This window comes from Miscanthus floridulus, chromosome 19 (genome assembly GCF_019320115.1).
Source record: "Miscanthus floridulus cultivar M001 chromosome 19, ASM1932011v1, whole genome shotgun sequence".
Taxonomy (NCBI): domain Eukaryota; kingdom Viridiplantae; phylum Streptophyta; class Magnoliopsida; order Poales; family Poaceae; genus Miscanthus; species Miscanthus floridulus.
Genome location: NC_089598.1, coordinates 14,502,412 through 14,518,732, shown reverse-complemented (window position 1 = coordinate 14,518,732; position 16,321 = coordinate 14,502,412). Strand labels below are relative to the sequence as shown.

At 43.6% G+C, this 16,321-nt stretch overlaps 3 protein-coding genes and 1 pseudogene across 3 annotated transcripts; 1 reads left to right on the top strand and 3 right to left on the bottom strand.

The window, feature by feature from the left end:
• Positions 1-2,951: 2,951 nt before the first annotated feature.
• On the bottom strand, positions 2,952-5,552 carry LOC136528515 (cysteine synthase-like). The gene is made up of 6 exons (XM_066521488.1): positions 5,426-5,552; positions 5,117-5,319; positions 4,880-5,005; positions 4,483-4,641; positions 3,476-3,669; positions 2,952-3,239 (listed from the first exon to the last, which is right to left on the bottom strand). Exons 2-6 carry the CDS (start codon positions 5,316-5,318, stop codon positions 3,114-3,116), a joined length of 807 nt encoding a protein of 268 aa, XP_066377585.1. The 5' UTR covers position 5,319; positions 5,426-5,552; the 3' UTR covers positions 2,952-3,113.
• Positions 5,553-10,088: 4,536 nt separating this feature from the next.
• Positions 10,089-13,161, bottom strand: LOC136527476 (cysteine synthase-like). Its single transcript, XM_066520224.1, has 7 exons — positions 12,907-13,161; positions 12,658-12,785; positions 11,958-12,160; positions 11,692-11,817; positions 11,157-11,315; positions 10,523-10,716; positions 10,089-10,433 (listed from the first exon to the last, which is right to left on the bottom strand). The coding sequence occupies exons 1-7, from the start codon at positions 13,009-13,011 to the stop codon at positions 10,308-10,310; spliced, it is 1,041 nt and encodes a 346-aa protein (XP_066376321.1). The 5' UTR covers positions 13,012-13,161; the 3' UTR covers positions 10,089-10,307.
• A 754-nt stretch (positions 13,162-13,915) lies between these two features.
• Positions 13,916-16,184, top strand: LOC136529376 (transcription termination factor MTERF8, chloroplastic-like). The gene has a single exon (XM_066522452.1). It carries the CDS (start codon positions 14,751-14,753, stop codon positions 15,930-15,932), a length of 1,182 nt encoding a protein of 393 aa, XP_066378549.1. The 5' UTR covers positions 13,916-14,750; the 3' UTR covers positions 15,933-16,184.
• LOC136530220 (U4 spliceosomal RNA) lies at positions 14,166-14,315 on the bottom strand (annotated as a pseudogene).
• Positions 16,185-16,321: the final 137 nt, after the last annotated feature.

Genomic DNA, 16,321 nt, shown 5'->3' with positions numbered 1-16,321 from the left:
AATTTTTTGACCACAAGTATTTCATTGTCATCTACAAAGTTTGGACTTCAAACTTTATTTAAGTATCACATACATGTTCTATAGCATTTTTGCTTAACAAAAATTGATTTTATACCCTAAGTGATATAACATGACTATCGAATCAACTTTCGTTTCGCATTTCTGTTGATCGTTTTGAGTTACAGAAATTGATCTACACACTCTATTACATGCATTAACACATAAATATGATGCTCATGACATGTTTTAGTAAATGATTTATGGTGTAATTTGTAATGTATCCCTTCTTTTCATTCTTTGGGCAGGAGCACAATTAATATAGACTTGTAATTTGTACATAACAAATACTTTGTTGATCATGTGTGTATAACTAGTGCACTACTGTGTATTTATGAAGTTAATTTGAATCATTTGCAATCGGGTATGAAATTTGGTCGGAAAACGCGATATCAAATTTGGCGGGAAATTTCAAATTCAAAAATTTGAAACTGATTTTCAGAGGCGGTTGATTACACCGTCCCTAAATATATATTTTCAGAGACAGTTGCATTGTTACAACTGTCCTTGAAAAAATATTTTTAGGGACGGTTGCATTGCAGTAGCCGCCCCTGGTAATGCATTTTCAGGGGCAGTTCCATGTATTGGAGCCGCCTCTGAGGTTCTCCTAATGGAAAATACATTTTTAGAGGCGAAGATCCTAACAGAACCGCCCTATAAATGCATTTTCAGGGGCGGTTAAAAGCCCGTCGCTCGAGACGCCCCATCTTTACAATCAGTGGCATTGTAGCGGTTGCGCAAACCGCCCCTAAAAACCTATTTTACCCGTCTCTAAAGATGTTTTCTGTAGTAGTGCATTGACCTGCCTCTCTACGTTCCTATGTTTCCATTTACTCTCTTCCTCCCTCTCTCCCTCTTGTGACGCCCTCTGCGATACCCCTACTGGAAGCTCCTCAGGTGCCCTCCCAATGGTGCGACCAGCGGCCCAACGCAAAGGTCCGCAGGCGCACGCTACCCCAGCGATGGAGCTCTCTCCCTCTCAGATCTCTCTCTCACAACGTCCCTTAACCCCCCTCTCTCAGATCCGGCGGCAGCGGGCGGTGGCAGGCTTACTAGCTTGGACATCAGCTGTTTTTTTTGTTTATTCAATTATCATCGTCAGTTCATACGAGGATCCATGGGTGATTATTAGTTTGAACACCGTTTTTGCAATTGACGGTGACGAGGCTAGTCATCGCTAACCGGCGGTGAAAGAGGTTCTTTCTTTGATGGTGAGTCTTCCTTCTCCCGTTTTTCTCTTCACCAAGTTGATGACTTTCCCATTTCAGTAGTTGACTGTATCATCGGTCGTTAAGGACACCTTGATAAAAGCAAAGCTAATAATACAGCCTGCTGCTAGTTGTATGGATCTTTACAGCCTATCTCTCAAGTCTACCTATATAGTAGTTACCTTTTTACTATTAATACATAGCCAACTTTCTTCTCTCGTAAAGTTTCTTAGTTCTCGTGCATCGCTTCCCTGCTTCTCTCTCCTTTTTTTTTTACAGGGTTTTTACATAGCCCACGTACAATCTGTCGTTATTGTACTTGCACTAATGGGCTAAAAGCTAGCTTATACAGGGTTTTCAAGTCTTGAAAATCAAACCCAAACCAAAACACAGCTTTACTTTTGTCTCTTTCTTTATTAACTCTACAAAATAATGGGGGCCAACCAAATCCTATACGACACTCGTTTAATGTGCATGATACCGTGCAATATAGCAATAGCCTGACCATACGTGGCCAACCTATGAGTTTATGGTTCAATCACGTCACTTAAGAAGCATTTATTACTCGCTCTCTACCAAATTATAAAGCTACTTTGGCTTTAGCTTTGTTTTAAGTTAAACTTCTCTATCTTCAACTAAGCTTATAGAAATATATAATAACATCAAGAATACCCCAAATTTATAGAAATATATAATGACATCTAGAATACCAGTAAGTGCACTCTCAAGACATTAATTTGGTGTTGCAACGTTGGCATCTTTTTTATAAACTTAGTCAAAGGTTTATAGAAATATTTTTTTTTTAGAACGTGCTTAGCACGTGTTCCATTAAGAAGGAGTTAGAGAGTTTTACACGTCCGACATCACATCACGGCGAGATGCCATTAGCGATGGGGTAAACACGAACACAAGGCACCGCTAGACGGTGGAACGCACGCTGTTGTGATTAACTAAGAGACTATAGAAATATATAATAGCATCTAGTATACCACCAATGCAAGTTTATAGAAATATATAAATATAATGACATCTAGAATACCAGTAAGTGAACTGTCAAGACATTAATTTGGTGTTCTAATGTTGGCACCTTTTTATAGACTTAGTTAAAGTTAGAGAAGTTGTTTAACTTAGAACAAAGCCAAACTGACCATAATTTGGAATGAAGAGAGTAGTTAATTAACTAGTCATCAATCCGTGTTCTGCATGGACTAGAACTTTAGAACACATAAGTATTAAAAAAAGACAGAACAAGAATTATGGTGTCATGAATCTAGATTTTGGCGTTCATTTTGATCTTATTAGCTGTTGCCAATGTTTTATCCTGAGGAGAAATGGATTGGAGGTGAAGAATATTATTAGAAAACTCTAAATTTACTCTAGTGTATCTTTTTTATTGTCCAGAGACTTGATGTAAACAAGCATATAATTGTTCTCTTCCATTTCAAAAAAAAAGATTTATAAATGTACAGAGTGAATAAATACCGTATGAAGATAAAGATTCACGAACTGCACATCTGTTTTTCTTTCCTTTTTTTTAAAAAAAATAAAACGTCATACAATTCGGAGGCAGTTTGTGTTGGTTTAGCAAATTATACGATCAACCAACTTTTGAAATAATCATGGGACTCCTTAGATCGTTGTCTATTTTCTAGAGTTTTAAAAATTTTAATCCTGGGACACATTAGTTCGTTGTCCATTTCTCGTCCAGTTAATTCATACATTTTCCTTGAGTATAAATTCTGTAGCAAAATCACGCAATTCATGGCGGTATGACCCAATATCAGCTACATGCAACACATGCCGACCGTTACATGGAAAATATCCCACGGCCCTCTTCTGAATATAGGATCAAAATGTCATGGCAATACACTCCTCTCTAACAGCAGCAAACAGGTCAGAGTTCATGTATCTCTCGCCCCCGGTTGGAAACATGGTGACAATCATCTTCCCCTTATTTTCGTCTCTCTCTGCAGCCTAAAGGTACATTCATTTCAAGGTTTACTAAAAAAAATCAGAATAGAAATACTCCCTCTGTTCTAAACTGTAAGATGCTTTGTTTTTTTTATATATTGCTTTTACTATGTATCTAGGCATAGGGTATATCTAAGTACACAGCAAAAGCTATGTATTAAAAAATCCAAAACGACTTTTTAATTTAGAATGGAGGGAGTAACAATTAATGGAAGAAATTAGTTAGGATTGTTGTAAACCTTCAAGCAAGCTGCCAAGTTCGCTCCAGATGATATGCCCACAAGAAGGCCCTCTTCCCTAGCCAACCTCCTCGCGTTCACCATCGCCTCCTCAGTTGTCACTGTGACAACCTCATCGATAACTGATCTGTCCAGTACTTCAGGTACAAATCCTGGTCCTATTCCCTGAATTTTGTGTTTTCCTGGTTCACCACCTGAAGGACAGCAATACTATGTCATTATCATTCAGTGTGGAAATGGATTGTTATTGTTCAGTGCAGAAAACGTCGCTCTGTGCTAGTCCAACTGTGCCTGATAATAGGCATAGAGCATTTGACTTTAAACCGGAAAATTGATGGGCCATCAATACAGAAGAACTATAACGGCATTTTTGGATCCTTTCATTTGCTGAATTGGAAACTAGTTCACAGACCAGACTATTTGATTTGGAATTTGACATTCCACAACTTTCCAAAGTTTAGACTCATCTTAAATTCACAGGCTGAGAGAAATAAATTTTGTCGAGCCCCACGCTCTGTTTCTGCTTTGCAACTTGTACCACATGCTCTTCGGCTCGCTCACCAGCAGCCTGCAGTAGTGCAACACACAAGTATCGTCCCCCATGTCAATAGCACACAAGTACGTTCCGCATGCGAAATTGTGATTCTTGGAATGGATTTCAATTATAAGGATCCAAACAGGCCGGAATGGAAAATGAAGTATCTCTAAAGAAACATTAGCTACTTAAAGGAATACTTCCTGAGCGCATAGCAGTCAATATAACACCTTTTTTCTCTGCGTAACTTCCTATATATACCAAGATCATTCGTTCCAAAGATCATACTAACCTAATTGATGATAATTTTTCGTGACCGGGTGTCAACCCGTTTTTCATTAAGAGGATTAGAGTTCAAACCTTACACGCGGTCGATGTTCTAAGCGAGCAGCCTCAAACATCTCCCAAGAAGGAAACCTAGTTAGCTACTGGATTAATTGATGATAATTGATGTTTCTGAATGGTATAGTACCTGAAACAACTGGACTCTCTGCAGGCTCAACACAGATGATCTTGATACTGGGGTTTTGCATCTTCAGATACTTCCCAACACCAGATACCGTACCTCCTGTGCCTGAACCAGCTACAAATATGTCCACCTTGCCAGCAGTGTCCTTCCAAATCTCAGGCCCTGTATATCAATCAGTACACATCAACAACATGCAATGTATTATGATAGCATGTAGAAGTAGAAACAACATTGTCACCTGTACCAGTTCCAGCAAAGTATATTAAATAGGATAGAAACTACTAACTATCACTACTCTGTAATAAATTTCAGGAGAAATGAGTTCGTCTGACGTCTGCATAAGCTTACTCATGTGTACTGGAATAAAAACATCATATCCAAACTCATTCGGTAACCATACCAGTCCATCTAATATGTGCTTCAGTATTTGCTTTGTTCGAGAACTGATCAAGAACATGGACATTGGGCAATTCTTTTTTTAGCTGCTCAACCTTCGCATTTACACCCGGGAACCCAAGGGTTGGATCTGCATATGTCACACTCAAGGGCAGTTCGCCCATACAAATATTAATTCCACTGAATTTACACTGCCACTTGTAATACAAGGTGCTTCAGTAGCTTCCTGGAAATTATCTACCTGTTAAATACAACTCTGCACCCATGTACCTCAACAGGATCTGCTTATCGAGCGAGTATTGACCTGGCATAACTGCAACGAACCTGTAACCCTTGCGAATAGCAATGAGGACTAATCCCAACCCCATGTTACCGCCTGTCGGCTCGACGAGTGTCGTGACACCAGGTGAAATCAACCCCCTCTCCTCTGCATCTTCAACCATTCTTCAGAAGAAAATAGAAATGTTACTGTGCAGTCTGTGCTAAAACTTGTCAGAGTTCCATCTGAATTCCCTAACCAGTTGTGAAAAAAGAGGAAAAAAGGTCAGACCTCAAAGCGCAGCGATCCTTGACAGAGCAGGGAGGCTGGTACGCCTCGACCTTGCCGATGATCCGGGCATCTACCAAGCTTGCCTCTTGCGAGCCGCAAGAAGAGTCTTTACCAGCCGCACGTGCACTCTGAAGTCTGAACCCAAGACTGCTTACCGCTCATGCGTTCTAAAATAACTACATATAGTTTTTTTTTCTAATAAATTTAACTGAGTTTCAACCGCACGTGCACTCTAAAAGTCTCAACCGACTGCTTACCGCTCCTGCCTTCCAAAATAACTCGCTTCTAGAATCGTTTTTTTTTCCTTCTAAATTTAACTGACCTTATAATATTAACAAATAAATTTGTTATAAATATATATCATGATTAATCTACTAATAATACTTATTACGTATCATAAATTATTAGTAATTTTGGTTCTATGGTTGGTCAAATTTAAAAGGTTTTGACTAGTAAAAAAATGAGATGTACGGTTATTTTGATGGAGAGACTATAGCGCCCGGACGTCCGGACGCCCGCGCTCGCTGCCCGGCTATTTCCAATAATGATACTCTCAGGGTACCTATGGATCAAACATGGCAATGGGTACCCGAAACCTAATGGATTTTTACCCTATTAGGGTAAGAGTATGGGCCAATTTCTCTACCAATGGGTTTATTAATGGGCAAAAGTCTAGACCCAGCGGGTTTATGGACATGGGTCTAGGGTCGTAGCATCCAAACCCGCAAACCCATGGGTTTTTAAACCCGATCCATCATAGTAACCATGGCCCCGTTGACGTGTCTTTAAATTCGGCTTGATCCGCTTCTTTTTTTCATCCAGAACAGTGTTTTTCTCTCATAAATTCCTTCAGATTCCTCCATAATTCCTCCAAGCGAACGTGGCCACCATATCAGTCCACAATACCCTTACTCACCCTTCGTCTTGGCACATATTTTACTTTTGTTTGGTATATATACTGCCCATAGAAAAAGAAATGAAGACTATTATTTAGTTGTTTAGAGTTCAAAAGTAAAAAACTATAAAGAAAGAAATAAAATAGAAAAGATAATAAATGAACGTGACCACCTTAATGCTCTTTCAATTTCTCTAGTACGCTTACAGACTTTACCACCTTCTCTTGTCTGGAATTTTGCAAATGAGTTGCATAGCCCATGTACCACTCTACTATTCTACCACAGCAACGCAGCCACAGCAAACTGCCAGCGCAAATTAATCCCACCACGCTGAGCGAACCAATTTTGACTGCCAACGCGAGTTATAAAGGACATAGTAGACAGGCTTCAAAGAGGTGGCAGGCCTGCAGTTTGCGGGCTTGGGCAACTCGCGGGTACCCGTTCTCCGCTCGGGGGTACAGGCGCACATTTGTAACTGCCCGTGGGTATCGGTTTTTTTTAACGGGCATAATTTTTCTTTGCGAGCACAGGGTTAGTCGTACCTAGCGGGTATGTAACCCTTGCCATCTTTACTAGGGATGTAGCTTCGCTTCGTCGTCTTATGCATGTGCCTGCTTATGGATGTAGCTTCGTGCTCTGCACCTGCTAACCGTCCATAGATAGAGCTTCGTGCTTCGCGCTGGCAACCACGTCCATGGATTCAGCTTTGTGCTCCGCGCCTGCTGTCACGCTCACTTTGCTTCCCGCGTGCACGCGGGGACCGCTGCACCCAAGGGGGACCACCTTTGCCACGCGGAGACCGCTGCACCCAAGGGGACCACCTTTGCGTGCGCCCCCTTGCCGCACCTGTTCATGAAACACTTGCAACATAAAAGCATTTGCTGCAACATATGTCGAAACAGATGAACATTTACAATATACGTTTGCAACATTTGTGTATAGGCCATTGCAACATATGCAACATCCAGATAAAACACTTGCAACGTACATTTGAAAGAGCTGAAACATTTAAAACATACACTTACAACATACGTGTATAGCCATTGCAATATATGCAACATCTAGATAAAACACTTGTAACATACGTTTGAAACAGCTGAAACATTTAAACATACACTTGCAATATATGTGTATAGTCATTGCAATATATGCAACATCATATCTACTTTTGCAATATCCAGATGAACATATGCAACATACATCTGAAACGTATGAAACATACGGTTACAACAAGTGCTCACCTACTTGTTGCCCTCCAATGGATGCTCCGCGCTCGTTGACGCGGAGCTTGACACCAGCTCGGACCTCGATGCCACAGCACGGAGGTCAGCTGTGCGCAACTCGAGTCCGAGCGGGAGGCGCGAGGTGTGGCGGAGCGCAGCGCGAGGCGTGAGCAGCGCATGGCACGAGGCGCGGGTGGGGACGCGAGGCGGGGACAGGTGGGTCCATCCCGTTCGGACGGCCGAACGCTCGGTAGAGAGCATTGCCATTATTTGAAACAAATAAAATAATTTTTAATATGCTATATTAGAGAAATACAGTCAAGTTCACCACCAGTGTGGCAGTGTCCATGTCGTATACTCCCTACGTTACATAATAGATGACGTTTTATAATTTGTTATGGAAACTAACGTTTCATTTCACTGTGCACACCTCGGAGCCTGGTTCATATGGGTGTGTTTGGTTCACTTTCTCTACTAAGCCTGGCTAGCAAAATAACCCAGGCTAGCTCTTAACTAATGCAACCAGCACTTGTTTGGTTGCTCTGTTCTAGACAAGCTGGCTTGGCCAGATCTTATTTGGTTGCCAGACTAGTTCCAGTGTATTCACCGCTTCTTTGCTAAGGATGTGTCTGAAGGCTAAGGACGAGCTAGTTCTAAGTGTTTTTTGGCGTTAAGAAATATTTAGAGCAGTTTAGGTTCTTATTCTCTCCTTTGGTCATACACTCATACTATGAAGAAGGGTATGAATGGGTAGCTTGACCTAAGTGAGTGCATGTGATGTACACTTGTGAAAACTAGCACTAGGTTCCTCAGATGGAGCCCAAAGATGATTGAAACCCAAAGCCGAACTCAATGGAGTTGAATTGTAAGAGTTTACACTATTTTTGTAGGCATGAGAGATCTTCGGTTTGGGCACCGCAAAAACCACCAAAGCTATAGAACATTGTTTGGATAGGGTTCTCTTCGTCTGTTCAAGAAATAGTTTTGGTGTAGACACCGGAGTGATGCAACTGAGACGTGTGCTGGCTGAGAGGAGATGAAATCACCGGTGATTGGTTTTCGGTTGAGTGGAGTGCCAATGGCTAGTTTTGGGTGCTTGACATATATATACACTCCATCCTCATGCATTTTAGGTGTCTTGGAAGCTAGGGTAGCTAGTTAGACATACTTGAGTTTAAAAAAAAACTCGATCCGTGGTGGCTAGACAGCCCTGGGTATCCGGCTTAAGAAGAAGATCTTCTCACGCAAATCGAGAAAACCCTCGAACCCCTGCTTCACCCATACACAGCGGCACTGCAGCTCCGTGAGATGAGCTGGCCATAGACATGTGCTTTGGATATGGGACAGACGAGGGAGTTTTTCCCCCTTGATCACTGCGGCCGAAGCCACAAATAAAGAGTGAGTTCCTTGGGACTCAAACTCTGACCACCCCAAGGGGAGGTACCGAGAGTTAGACATACATGAGTTTAAGAGAGTGATTTGGCCTATTAGAGTGGGTAGGAAGTATTAATTGAATATTAAGGACTCCATTAGTACTTAGAGAGTAGCAAGTGTGCATCCACTCTTCTCACTAGGCTAGGTTGGTCATATGAGAGTTTGTGCTTGTTACTCTTGGTGATCGGTATCATCTAGACGACTCGGTGGTGGTGTGGCTCTTAGTAATCTCTCATTGGTGTCTGTGAGAGGCCCAAGAAGATGTACACGGTTGCAGTGATCCACCATTCTTGAGGATCAACCAATAGAGAGAACTTGGCCATGCGTCGATCAAGGGGAAGTAAGACCCTTGCGCGGGTGCTCCAACGAGAACTAGTGCGGAGTGTCGACTCTTCGGTACGTTGAAAAAAAATTTATATGTGTTTCTAACCCTCTTTACTTTCCTCATTTACTTTTGTGCATTTTATATTCTTATAATTATCATGTTAGAGTAGGGTTGGAACTTAGGATGTAAAACTTTATGCAGTAGGAATATAACACTTGTTAGGCACAATAGGTGAATTTGGATAGGTGATAGGTTCATTTCCAAGAAATTTTACATTAGACTAATTTGCCGGCCCTCTTGGACATCTTCATACTTTCAATGTCAAATGCGTAAGGGACATTCCCATGGCGTTGGATCATGTTGTGTTTCCAAGGTTCGGGGCATGTGCATCCTTGAGTCTCGATATATCAGAACTAGCCAATTGTTAATGACACGAACTGGAAATGAATTGGAGTGTTTCCAAGGTCCTTTTCTGTGCATCCCTGAGTTTCGATATATCGAACCAGGCAATCATTACGAACAGGAATTAGGGGTGAAGAATGACATTAGGGGCCTCTGAATTTACTCTGTTGTATCTTTCTTATTGTCCAGAGACTTGGATGGACATGCATATAATTGTTATCTCTTGATTTAATAGAATCCCTTCCCCCTTCGGGGAAAAAATATAAATGTACAAAGTAAACAAATACCATATGAAGATAAAGATACACCGCACATGTTCCTTTCTTTCTTTCTTATAAAAAAGGCATCATACTAATTCGGAGGCAGTTTGTGTTGGCCATATGTTTAGCAAATTATAGGATAAACTAATTTTTTAAATAATCCTAGAACACATTAGTTTGTTGTCCATTTCTCTAGTTAATTCATACATATTCGTTGAGTACAAATTCCGTAGCAAAATCACACAATTCATTGTGGTATGACCGAATATCAGCTATATGTAACACATGCCGACCGTTACGTGGAAAATAGCCCATAGCCCTCTTCTGAACGACTGAACAAGATCAAAATGTCATGGCAATACACTCCTCTCTAGCAGCGGCAAACAGGTCAGAGTTCATGTATCTCTCGCCCCCACTTGGAAACATGGTGACAATCATCTTCCCCTTGTTTTCTTCTCTCGATGCGACCTAAAGGTGCCCATTTCAAGGTTTACTAAAAAAATTCAGAATGGGAAATAACAATTAATGGAAGAGATTTTATTAGGATTGTTGCAAACCTTCAAGCAAGCAGCCAAGTTCGCTCCAGATGATATGCCCACAAGAAGGCCCTCTTCCCTGGCCAGCCTCCTAGCGTGCACCATCGCCTCATCAGTGGTCACTGTGACAGCCTCATCAATAACTGAGGTGTCCAGTACTTCAGGTAGAAATCCTGGTCCTATTCCCTGGATTTTGTGTTTGCCTGGTTCGCCACCTGAAGGACAGAATTTACTATGTCATTATCATTCAATGTGCACATGGATTGCTATTGTTCAGTGCAGAAAACATTGCTCTGTGATCATCCAAACAAAGTAGAAAGTACTCTATGCTCTAGAAGTATATACAGTATGGGTCATACAACTATGTTTATCCCTGACTAAAACTCATGTAGTGAAATTCCACTGTGCCTAATAATTGGTTAGAGCTTTTGACTTGCTGAAAACTGATGGGCCATCAATAGGGGACAACTATAATGGAAACTGAGGAATCTCTAAAGAAATGTTAGCCACTTAGGAATACTTTCTGGGAGCATAGAAGCACTCAATATAGTGCATTTTCTTCTGGCTCCCTAACTTCCTATATGTACCACGATCATTCACTCCAAAGATCATATATTAACCTAATTGATGGTTCTGAATGGTGTACTAGTACTACCTGAAACAACTGGACTCTCTGCAGGCTCAACACAGATGATCTTGATACTGGGGTTCTGCATCTTCAGATACTTCCCAACACCAGATACTGTACCTCCTGATCCTGAACCAGCTACAAATATGTCCACCTTGCCAGCAGTGTCCTTCCAAATCTCAGGTCCTGTATATCAGTACACGCCAATAACATGCAATTTATTATGATAGCATGTAGAAACGACATTGTCACCTGCACCAGTTCCAACAAAGTACATTAAATAGGACAGAGCCCTTGAAGTGTACAGGATGTTCGGTGCAACCCTTTGGTTTTTGAACTATCGATGACATCAGGGTCAATAAACACGGTGCAGGCAATCAGGTTATGAGATTTGCATTGTCGTCATGTGAGAAGGAAAGAATTTAAAAGAGTGCATAGCATAATTTTGCAAGTTGAAACATCGAGAAAGTATAGATTTCAGGGGGGGAAAAGTCGTCTCCGTAAGCTAACTAATGTATACTGAAATAAAAACAGTGTATCCAAACTCATTCAGTAACCATACCAGTCCATCTAATATGTGCTTCAGGATTTGCTTTGTTCTTGAATTGATCAAGAACATGTACATTGGGCAATTCTTTTTTGAGCTCCTCAACCTTCGCATCTATGCCCGGGAATCCAAGGGCTGGATCTGCATGTCACACTCATGGATGAGTAGTTCACCCATAAAATTCCACTGAATTTACACTGCCACTGCAGCATGCAAGTAGCATCCGAAATGAAAAGTCAAACAAGGTGCTACAGTAGCTTCGATCGTAGAAATTGTCTCACCTGTTAAATACAACTCTGCACCCATGTATCTCAACAGGATCTGCTTATCGAGCGAGTATTGACCTGGCATAACTGCAACGAACCTGTAACCTTTGCGAAGAGCAATGAGTACTAATCCTAACCCCAAGTTGCCGCTTGTCGGCTCGACAAGTGTTGTGACACCAGGTGAAATCAACCCCCTCTCCTCTGCATCTTCAATCATTCTTCAGAAGAAAATAGAAATGTTACTGTGCAGTCTGTGGTAGTACAATCATATAACAGAGAAACAATATGGAAAAAATTAGTTGGCTACAGCATAAATCTAGAAAGTGTGCTAGTGCAATCATATAACAGAGGAACAATTAGTTAGCTACAGCATTAGATCGGCTGGTTCGTATCGTTGCTGTTTCGTGAAGAAGTACCACTGGCTGGTTTGTGTGAGAGAAAAATACTGTTCTGGCTAGAAATTTATGATCGTTTACGACAAGCCACAGCCAAACTAACAGGCCATACATGTGTGAAGTTGGGAGACATGTGCAGGACAGACACGAGATTGCCTGCCAGTTGACTTTGTGTTCCCTCTTCCCAGTTTGCTATTTCTCAGCTAAAAATCGAATCAGATGATGGAGAAACAGGATAACTAAAACTGGTCAGAGTTCCATCTGAGCTCCCTAACCCCAGTTGAGGGGAAAAAAAAAAGAGGAGGAAAAAAATGTCAGACCTCAAAGCGCTGCGATCCTTGACGGAGCAGAGTGGCTGGTACGCCTCGACCTTGCCGACGATCCGGGCATCTACCCCTTCCTTGCCGGCAATTCGCTTGAGCTCGATCAGAGGTGTCCAGCCGATGAGCTGAAGGAATCGTCCCACACGAACAGTTAATCTCTCATGGCGCCCCCAAAACCAAAAGGCAAGCACGAAGACGAGAGCGAGAGAGAAGGAAGAGAACATGAGGGGGGGAGGGGCTGACGACCTGCGTGACATCAGAGGCGATGTGCTCCTGCTGCCCTTCGCTGCAAGCGGACGACGGGTTGAGGAGAGAGGGAATCCCCCTTCTCCCGGCCTCCTCTCCCGCCATGGATGCTGCTCCAAAGTCCAAACTACCGAGCGTTTCTTGGCCTCTCACAGCGTGCTGTCAGTGAAGACTGAAGACTGAAGACTGAAGATTGCCTCTTGCGAGCCGCGGAGACTCTTTTAGCAGCTGCACTTGCTGATTTTTTTATAGGCTATTACGAAGTAAATTGTAGTAATACGGTCCAGTCCACGACCACCGGTGTCCATGTCAGTCTAATAAATTTGCAAATGTTTCTGGATTGGAGGTTTGCGAATTGCGATTGGTAAAGGATGTCCATTTGGCAGGCCTGCATAATTGATGGGTTCTGACGGCCTGCATAATTGTTTAATGTCAGGTTTCAACCAAAGGATGTCCATTTGGCAGCCGCAGCCACATGTTTTGATGGGTTCTGACTTCTGACGACTTCTGAGCTCTGACTTCGCTGGAACCAAGGAGGAAGGCCTCGGAAGATCAGGAGCCTGTTCGGCTGGAGCGGCTGCCACGCAGGCGCTGGCCAGACCTCTCACACGCGCACTGTTTACACGAAGAGTATTTTCAGGTAAGAATAGTATTTTTCTCGCACAAACCAACTAGTAGTATTTTTTCACGAACTAGCAACGAACAAGCAAACAGTTTCGAACAGGCTGCAGCTAAGTGTTTGTTTAGTTCTCAAAAAGTTTCCCAAAAAATACTACAGTAGCCATCACATCGAATCTTACGATACGTACATAGAGCATTAAATATAGACGAAAAAAAAACTAATTGTATAGTTTAGTTAGAAATTACGAGATGAACATTTTGAACCTAATTAGTCCATAATTAAACACTAATTACTAAATAAGAACGAAAATACTACCGTAGCCAAATTCTCAAAATTCGCGAACTAAACACACTAACAAAAGCCCAAGCAAAACCCATTGCTGATTAGTACCACATATTTGATGTACATCTTCCGTTCTAAAAAACCATCGTTCTAGGTTTAAGTTATTTTTTAATTTAATCAGATTTATAAAAAAATATTAACAATATATGATTTCCAAATAGATTTGAACAAGGTCACCCGACCCGACTAAGTACAAATTAACTCAGCCAATAGTCAACCGATCCAATCCACCTGATTCCGAAATTAACTGCATAACCTTTATGTGATTACTAATAAACCTTTAATTGATTCGTAGGGCTTTCCCTTCTCCGAAGAGATGGAGCCCTTCCAGAAATTCTCAGTGGCCCAGTGGGCCAAAGAGGGGGTTTGGAAATAGTTTTCAACCAGCAATTGACGCGCCTCGGTATGACCTCATAAGCTGCGTCATTGCCCCAAGCGCAAAGATGGTTTCCACAGGTCGCCCACCCCCGCTTCTTGTACTCGCTTCCCCCTGCCTCACCGTCTATCCTCTTCCGAGGTGGGACAAAAAGATCCATACCGCGGAACGCGACTGCTCACCACGCACGGTGCGTTCTGTTCCCACCTGGGCCCTTTCGAGTTGTCACGGGCCACACGCGCAACGCCTCGTTCTCTCCTCCACGGGCCGGACTAAACATGCGATCGGTTTCCACTGGGTCTCTCTCTCCTGCTCTCCCTCTATTTGAGGCCCGTTTCCTCGCACCTTCGTCGCAAGGGCAGGGCCCTCGTGCTGCTGGACCAAATAGGCAGTAGGCACCGCCCAGCCCACTCGAGCGTCCAAGGCTTCAGCCTTCAGTGTATGTAGTACGGTACTGCACCTCCGACTCACCGCGCCGCCGCGCGAGCCGGCTGCACCGCCGCGATGCTGCACCTCCGAAACCACCTCCTCCCTCACCTCCGCGCCGCGTCCCCGCTGCTCTCTCCCATCCACCACCACCGCGCGTGCCTCCTCTCCGCCTCCGCGGCCGCCCCCTTCTCCCTCGAGGACTACCTCGTGGCCGCCTGCGGCCTCAGCCCAGCGCAAGCCCGCAAGGCGTCCAAGCAAGCGCTCGAGGAGGCATCCAGAGAAGCCGGGAAACCATTCGAGGAGCTTAGGAGCTCCCGCCTCAACTCCGCCTCCAACCCCGACGCCGTCCTCGCCCTGCTCTCCAGCGCCGGCGTCTCCCGCGCCGACATCGCCGCCGTCATCGCCGCGGACCCGCTGATCCTCCGCTCCTGTGTAAACAAGATCGGGCCCCGCCTCCTCGCTCTCCGTGACCGCATCGGCCTGTCCGCTCCGCAGATCTCACGCTTCCTCTTGGTCGGCTCCCGGAAGCTCCGTTCCGGCGACGTCTGTCCCAACCTCGAGTTCTTGATCTCCTCCTTCGGCTCGCTCGAGCCGGTCCTAGCCGTCATGAAGGGGAGCAGGAACATCCTAACCTTGGACCTTGATAGGGTGATCAAGCCTAACTTCGCGCAGTTTCGCCAGTGCGGTCTAACCTCTCGAGATATTGCCCAGATGTGTTCCTATTGCCCGTGGCTGATTGGGTTCCAACCAGAGCGCGTCAAGGATTTCCTGCTGCGCGCAGAAGGCCTTGGGGTGTCCCGCGGATCGCCCATGTTCAAGCACATGGTAGCAGCGATGTCCCGTACCAACAAAGAGAAGAATGCTGCCACGCTCGAGTTTCTGAAGAGGAGTCTTGGTTGCTCTGAGGGCGAAGCTGCCTTTGCTGTGTCCAAGACGCCAAGCATTCTAGGACTATCTGATGAGTGCCTTCTCCCCAAGATCCAGTTCTTGATCAACGAGGTTGGACTGGAGCCGCAGTACATTCTGCAAAATCCTTCCCTGCTCACATACAGCCTAGAGAAGCGGCTAGTGCCCCGATATTGTGCCATGAAGATCCTGCGGGCAAAGGGATTGATGAATAGCAATTTTTGCAGATTAGCTCAAATTGGAGAGCAGAAATTCAGATTGAAGTTCATAGACCATCACAAGGACTCTGTTTCTGGGCTAGCACATGCTTATGCCACAGCTCGTGCTGCCCTTGTGCCCTCTGGAGTCTAATTATGACATCTTGAATGAAATGTTTAAATCCATTATATTTTCTAGGCAGATGGTAGAACTGCAACTCATGGTGCACTCTTTCTCAGTTCTTGGTTCCTGCAGTTGAACCACTAGTGATGTTTGACTAGCATTGCTCAAGTTATGTTTTGGTTATCTATGAAGGAACTGGTTTGGCTTTAGGGCTGGATATCGAGCCAGCTCGGCTCGGCTCGGCTTGTTAATATTACGAGCTAGAGGGGCAGCTCGTTACCAAGCTCGAGTTGGCTCGCCACAAATTCAATGTCAACATCATCTTCTCCCTGGAAAACAATCCATAAAATCAACATTTAAATACCACAACAATTATAAAATTAAAATTCATATAAAACAGCTGAAAATAAGGATTACAT